The 8,272-nt window shown below is 43.0% G+C and overlaps 1 protein-coding gene across 1 annotated transcript; it reads right to left on the minus strand.

Annotated features, from left to right (window-relative positions):
- Nucleotides 1–2,833: 2,833 nt before the first annotated feature.
- On the minus strand, nt 2,834–6,958 carry LOC144107988 (uncharacterized). Its single transcript, XM_077641243.1, has 3 exons — nt 6,804–6,958; nt 5,017–5,220; nt 2,834–3,130 (listed from the first exon to the last, which is right to left on the minus strand). Exons 1-3 carry the CDS (start codon nt 6,862–6,864, stop codon nt 2,991–2,993), a joined length of 405 nt encoding a protein of 134 aa, XP_077497369.1. The 5' UTR covers nt 6,865–6,958; the 3' UTR covers nt 2,834–2,990.
- Nucleotides 6,959–8,272: the final 1,314 nt, after the last annotated feature.

Consider the following 8,272-nt stretch of genomic DNA (forward strand, 5'->3'; position numbering starts at 1 on the left):
GAGACGTACTTTCACGGAACAGCTGCTACGTGGTCATACCCAGGCGATACGTTATTCCTAATGTTATTGATTATTGCTTCCACTTAATTTGTAGTTGTTGGCGCAAACACTACAGAATTAAGTAATGGTGTAATAGGAATCTGGTAGTCACTGCTAAGTTCGGATTTATCTGTTGTTGGGGTGCCTACTGTCACGAAAAACTCGTTCATTGCTTTTGCCAAGCTCGAACCACTGAGCGTACCATCTGAAGTTATGATTTCATTCAACTCGCGAACCACGTTTTTATTGAATAGATTATTTATTTCTTTCCAGACTTTTTCCTGATCATTTTTGACTTCTGAAAACCACTCGATGTAGTAGTTAGTCTTGGCGGCCTTAAGATCGGTATTAAGTGTATTTCTAAACTTCTTAAATTCTTTTAGTAGAGCTATGTCACGGCTCTTAATAAAAGCATGGTACATGTTATTCCGCATCCGAATGCGTTGGTAAAGTGATTTTGTCATCCAGGGCTTTCTATACTTCTTTCGATTAAACTTTCTTGCACGAAGAGGGAAGGCATGGTTATAACACACGAGAAGGAGCTTGAGGAATGCGGCATTGGCCTCATTTTCATCATAAGTTGTGCTGATATCCCAAGTTGTACTATCAATTAGAGTTTTAAATCTAAGAAGGCTGGAGTTATTGATGTCTCTGCAATTGTGTATAGCTTTTTTTAGAGTTCTCTTGTTTAGTTTAACAGGAATAAAACAATACAGGCAGGTGGTCGCTAATATCGGCAGCTAGCGCACCAGATAGGGGCTCTAAGGACATCTTATTGCTTATGCATACATCTAGCAGAGTGGCTGTCTCCGTAGTCATCCTTGTAGGCAAAGCAATATAGTTGAAGCAAGCATAACATGACAAGATGCTCTTAAATTCGCATGCAATGGAATCTGTAGCCATTAAATTTTTATTCACATCGCCCATAAGTATGAAAGGAAGATTAATAGAAGCTAGATATCAAGCAGGCACTCCAGAAATTGAAAAAAGTCTGCTTAAGTGGGTGGTCGGTACATTGCAACAATAATAACGTGTGACAAGGATATAGGAAGGCACCCATAATGGGGAGTTATGATCAAAACTCTTCAATTACAGTAGGCGTGTAGCAGTCTTTCACATAAATTGCAAGACCGCCGCATCTTCCATGGGGCCTCGTCAAACCATTGTACTTATAACCATCAAGATAGACTCATCCTGTGCGGAGAGCCAGGTTTCAGAAAACAAAACATCTAACTTTGTGCGCAGTGACGAAAGAAGGAGGGTAATGGAGTCACCCTTGTTACGCATGCTCCGAACATTTACATGCATAGCCGAAAAAAAAGTTTCAGTTGACCTCATCCCGGAATTCAAATCATCACAGCTGTAGTAATCGCAACCTGAATTAGACTGCATGATTAAATTGTAGCAGTAGTAGAAGTCAGTACACAGTAAAGTTTACTTAGGTCACCGAAACCAAGGTGTCTAGGGGAATGTTTAAGTTTTTAAAATTTTTGCTGATCAGTGCGAGAATAATACTTCGATTAATCTGTCCGTTAAACAAACTTCCTTAGCAAGCAGCCGAAAAACAACCATGCCACCGGTGGGATCCGAACTCACGACCTCCGAATATCGGGTCCAGTGCTCTACCAACTGAGCTACGGCGACGGCCGTCCGCGATATTCGGATGCCGTGGTTTCGGATCCCACCGGAGGCATGGTTGTTTTTTCTGCTGCTTGCTAAGGAAGTTTCTTTGAGCGACATATTAATCGATCATGTACAAGCGCAAAAAACAGGGACAAAGAAGGACTGGACAAAACGAGCGCTCGCGCGTTGTATATATATATATATATATATATATATATATATATATATATATATATATATATATATATATATATATATATATATATATATATATATATATATATATATATATATATATATATATATATATATATATATATATATATAGTATTCTGTAGGGGTTCCAATGCGCCAGTTTACAAGTGTAAGTACAGTATTACGACAAACGCGACTGTTCGTTTTAAAGGTTTATTGTGCATATATACAAGGCAAATGAAGTGAGGGGCTCGTTTCTGACAAACATATTAAGGAAGCCAACAGTCACCGAAACCGAGGTGCATAGGGGAATGTTTCTATTTTTTTCGTATCTAGTGCCAATCAATTAGCTCTTTTTTTAAAGAAAATTACTTATAAAGCAGCAGAAAAAACAACCACGCCGCCGGTGGGATCCGAAACCAGGACCTCCGAATATCGCGTCCGGTGCTCTTACCAACTGAGGTACGGCGACGGCTGTCCAATCTGCGGCTTTCGTGGGTATTTATGTTTTGCGTGTAAGCGAACCTTGAGAGTGTTCACCAGCGCCACCCTCGTCCATTGTGGTGGACATATATATATATATATATATATATATATATATATATATATATATATATATATATATATATATATATATATATATATATATATATATATATATATATAAAATCACCAGAAATTGAAGAAACATAACAGGATTTAATTCACGACGTTTCGGCTGGAGGACCAGCACTACACTCGAAAAAGGCTGGTCCTCCAGCCGAAACATCGTGAATTAAATCCTGTTATGTTTCTTCAATTTTTGGTGATTTTATATTATATTGACCAAATCAGCTGCCAGAAATCACTTTTGATATATATATATATATATATATATATATATATATATATATATATATATATATATATATATATATATATATATATATATATATATATATATATATATATATATATAGAGAGAGAGAGAGAGAGAGAGAGAGAGAGAGAGAGACATAGTACACGGCATTACGACAAACGCGACTGTTCGTTTTAAAGGTGCCGTCGGGTGAACTCCATTGAGTCGAATGGCCTTTAATTCAATATGCGCTAAAATTGCCCTTGCGACGCACACAGAGCAAGGCACGTGCGTCTTATCCCCTTTTGAAGCCGATGATCGAGTGCGGATCGAAGTGCACGCGTCCATCAACCCTGTGAAATGACAGTGGGATGCACGGGTCGTGCTTCTCTGACTCCGGTATTTCCTTGGTCACCTTGACGGGTCCTTCGTCACCTGGAATGAATAGATGTGCGTGCGAACGACAGGGAATACTGGGGAATAAGTCGAATTCAGCGCTTCGCTATAGGTGGTGCATATAGTAGCCAATCCAGTGCACCAAAATCACACACAATACACATGTCGGCCTTGCATACAATGGCTTCCAAATACGGGTTGTTTATATTGTAATCAAACCGTGACTTTAAATATGCATTTCTAGTTTTTTGTGCACTCCATCTTTAAGGGCTGACGGGGCTGCGTGTTAGCGCGTCATTGTGAAGTAAATGTTTAAGAATACCAACCAGCGGTGATAATAATAAAAACATTAATCCGTGGTGAGGAGAGAAAAAGCCCAGAAAATAAACCCAATCAGAATGGACACAAGAACCCTCTTGAATGGAAGGAATTAAAGACAAACAAAGAAATTGAATCGTCATAGTGGACAGCTCTACATTAATTCAAATAACCTGGGGTTCTTTACCGGCCACTGGCACCTTACAGCACACAAGCGTATCTTGAATTCCCCTTCATCAAACTGCGCCCCCTCGGCAGCGACTCGATCTCGCCCAACTCATGCTCAGCAGAGCAACGCCATAGCCACTGAGCCACCACAGCAAATGGCTGGTAAGGCAGAAAGGTAGCACAGTTTTCGTCTGAAACTCTGAGCTGCAAAAAGCCAACTATGGCATATTAGTGCGAACGCAAACAAGGCCATGAATTCACCGGCTGCAGTATTGTTTGATGGCGCCTCGCCACATAGGCATTGTTTAGCTTTGCCTACGTTTGCTTGCTTAACCTCGACAAAACGCGCGTAAAGTTATCGCCTATGCCCTGTCGTCTAGAGTAGAGCAAAATATTTCTCCATCCTTTAGATGGACATTATGTACACGTTTCATCATTTTCAAACAGTCGCCCTTACTTCCGAGCCTTGTGAGAAGGGCCGCCGCGGTGGCTCAGTGGTTATGACGCTCCGCCTGCTGACCTAAAAGACGCGGGTTCGATCCCGGCCGCGGCGTTCGAATTTCGATGGAGGCGAAATACTAGAGACCCGTGTACTGTGGCGCTGTCAGTGCACGTTAAAGAACCCCAGGCGGCCGACATTTACGGAGCCCTTCACTACGGTGTCCCTCATGGCCTGAGTCGCTTCGGGACGTTAAACCCCCAGAAACCAAACGAAACCAAACCAAATTTTGTGAGAAGGGATCTCGTTGAGGGAGAGGAGAGGGCCGCCTTGGGCCCTTGCCCGGCATATTCAGGCTACAGAAGTGCGACACATTTTTCTCACTGGGTTTTTAAATTGTAGTCTTAAGTTCAGAAATAGGGAATGACTATTGGGTAAGAGCAGGATTCCAATCGCTAGAAGCCTATTTGACTTACAGGCCCTGATTGCCCCATTGCGATGCCGCTTTGGTCATACGCATGTTGTATATAACTTCACACTCCCAAAAATTGACGAACTTGTGTGTGCAACACGCGGAAACCTGGTCAGCAAACTCCAACCATTGTACACGTACAAAACCAGTACTGCGAATAAAAACACTTAACTGTATTTACGCAAAACTCATTCATTTCTGTGCAAATTTCTTGTGAGAAAATGCAAGTGTAAAAGTCTGAAGTTTCCTTGCGTTTTTAAAAAAGGAAATGTTACGGACTTTAACACAGACACGAGCCACGCAGACTTCACCGGTATTAGCTGGCAACAGTACGTTATGTTGCCATCTGGTCAATATTGTAAACCCAGAAGCTTTCTCAGGATGTTAGTCGAAGCATGCTTTGGATGTTTTAGAGATATGTGTCATGCATTTCTGTAAATCCGTAACAGTACCCACCCATTCACGGGAGGGTCTATGTTACACCTTAGCCAAAGGAAACTGCTCAAAAAGAGAACAATTGTGGCTAACCTTCCCACTCATAGAGGACGTCGTTATCGAAGTCGTACAGCTTGGTGAGGTTACCGCCTTGCCGCATATTGCAGACGTATAAGCGGTTTATCTTGCTTGCGTATGCCACCGTGAAGTACCTGGGTTCTTTAAGAAACCAGGCCTCACATTTCACGTTCATCTTGAAGGCAGGAGGTAAACACGGGGCGCTCAGCATCTCGTCACCTATGAGAACGGACAGAGTGATGCATAAATATAGAAATGCTAGTAATAAAGGAAACATGCAAAGAAAAACGATGCCACAACTTTGGCACAAACCTCCAGCTTAGTCTGCACATCACATTTATCTCCACTCGTGACATAAGCACGGCGAGAAAGTGGCTGACTTTCGGCACGTGACCAGCACAGGTGGAAACAGAAGCAGGCATTTATATATTGCGCACGGTAGTCGTGATGCTTGCGGTCACTCCGACTCATTTATACACTTCTACTATCATTATTTCATGCAGAATACCTGTAGTAACTACAACCCTGTACACATACCCAACAATTCTGGACAGCGCTATTTTTGAGCGGGAAGCATTTCATGAACGCAATTTTTACAAGGCATGTAAGATTTCACTATAACAATCAATATATACGCTGATCACCCAACGGCAGTCTGCAATTTTATTTTATATTAACGTTTTCGCTAACGTGGAAAGCATTTCCCATTGGTTTTTTGTGCGAGTCTTAAAGGTTCGATGCGATTGATGGAAACATTTTAAAAGAAAGATTTTGGTACATATCAGAATAATGGCCCATTATCTTCAATATTTCCTTAAAACTATCTTACAATTTTCTAAGTTTCAAAATTTTTGTCGAAATTGTTGGACATGTCAGTTCGAGAAGCCGCAATACGGCAGTACTTAGCTACTAATCTTACTACTGATAGCCTCAGCACTGTTCAGGAAGCGGCTTGTCAAGTAGGAATTTGTCAGAGTTATTCTTCTGGCGTTAATAGCTGCCCCCCCCCCCCCGTAATTTAATAAACCCTTAAATTCAGCCACTTCGTATAATTTCAGAGCCTCACCGTTTCTGACGGTCATCATTATTACTCTTTTAGGTGCCACATGAGGCCAGGGCCTTGTGCGTTGTTTCATACTGTAGCTTATACAAGGGCAGCCATATGAAGACCAGAAATGTTTAATTAAAAAAAATCGGCATTTAACGCACTGTCTTTTAAGTGGACACACTTGGCGATAGGGTGTAAAAATTACCCGGGGAGTCGCAAGAGTGTGCAGATGAAAAAGCATCCCCATATTAGCAATGAAACCCTAGTCGCCTTATTTCATATATGCTCCCAAGAACAACAACAGTGTGTATTAAGATTTTTTTAAGTACGATGTAAAGCTGAGTTTTTCTGCATTTAGTAAAGCAGCTTCATTTATTTTATTGTATTCTTTAAATAGTTAAACATGGTACTTTCTTGCGACGTTTGTTTATTCCACTGCCAGCTTTTGTAACTGCGTACAAAATACCATCAGCAGATAGAGACCCCCGCTAATGGTTGAAACATGCGTAATAGCGTCGAACATGCATGCAAGGATGGAACATGCACAATGAACCGAATGGAATCTAAAGCCAGATCTTCGACGATGGGCGGCACTACCCGAGGAAGGTTGACGTAAGCAATGGTCTTCAAACAACGCTGTTTTTCTGTCTGCTAACAGGAAATAGTACAGGCAGCAATGAGGGTAGTGAACAGTGGCGTCAGGTAGTATACCCCACCCATTAGAAAAAGTACTGCGCTACTAGTGAATACTCGCCTGCTACGAGATGCAGGAGGCAGAAGCATACAAGCCAAGCGCTCGCACGGGTTCGAGCCATCGTCTTGAAGCACTTTTCTTGCTTCCACTGTAGCGAAGCCTTGCGCTATATATACTAGTCCCCTTTCAACCTGATATATACACACCTCTATCCAACCCGTTTATCTTCGCACGCAATATCGGATACGCCGTCCAGACAACCGACGGGTTTCGCAGTGCAGCTGCCGTTCCCGCTGTTTACCCTCTCCCTCTCCCCTCTGCTCAAGTGGGCGTGCTATGCACCGCTCAGGTACAGGTAGAGTTGAGCGGCTTCCTGGCCGTATTCGAACAACAAGGACGTACTCAAGTAATGGCACCTTGAAAGAGCAGCTCATGCGCAACGTGCCCACGGTGTCGTTTCATGGGCCGATAATGTAAAACGAGGGTGGAGACAAAGCAGAGGTGTGCAACCGGAGGGGGGCAGAGTGGGTTAGGGGTCAAACACTGGTTGATTACATCCTAGTCGAAATCAAGAGGAAGAAATGGGCTTGGGCAGGGCATGTACTGCGAAGGCAAGATAACCAATGTTTCCTAAGGGCAACAGACTGGATTCCAAACGAAGGAAGGCATTCGTGAAAAACATGAGGGCGCAAAAATGGCAACACGGACGAGTAAGGGAACAGGACGAGCGCTGGACTTTCAACAGGATTTATTCAAGGAAGAGAGTTTATACATTCCCTGCACTTATCCATGCTCTTAATCGCTGTTGACAAACAATCGCCTCTCACAGATGTGCATCAAGAAACATCATTTCACTGTGGCGAAGAACAACTGACGTGTCACTGACGCAATAATCACCTCGCTTCTTGATGTAGATGGCTTCCACGAGCTCACATTCTGTCTAATATCGGCTTTTCAAGAGAACTTTGCATTCCGATAGTCGAGGCTTGCAGGCTATACGCTTCTCTTTCGAGCAGGCTTGGCAGTGGTCGGGCAGATGGGCACCTTTCTTGTTTAATGAATTCTTGTGTTCAAGCAGGCGCTCATTAAGACACCGTCCGGTCTGTCCAACGTACACCTTGCCGCATGTAAGCGGGAACTCGTAAACCACACCTTTCTTGCACCCAACATGTGGAGTTCGGTGTCTGATGGCGCACTCAAGCACATTTTTTTTCCCAAAGCGAGAACACGTTCCGGCAAGTTTTCTGGGGCCGCTCAAAATACCACGTCGATGCCGTATTTATGGCATCATATTATAGGGAAGCATAGCGGGTGGAGGCATAAAGCTAGGTGGGCGGATGAGATTATGATGTTTGCGGGGATACGATGGCCCCAGCTGGCATAGGACAGGGTTAATTGACGGAATATGGGAGAGGACCTTGCCCTGCACTCGGTGTAGTCAGGCTGACGATGCGGCATTTATTTTAATTACATGGAGGTGCACTACTACTCAGAATCTGATGCACTGAAGAGCAGGGCTGCTGAGACGT

Source organism: Amblyomma americanum, chromosome 10, assembly GCF_052857255.1.
Source record: "Amblyomma americanum isolate KBUSLIRL-KWMA chromosome 10, ASM5285725v1, whole genome shotgun sequence".
NCBI classification, from domain to species: Eukaryota; Metazoa; Arthropoda; class Arachnida; order Ixodida; family Ixodidae; genus Amblyomma; species Amblyomma americanum.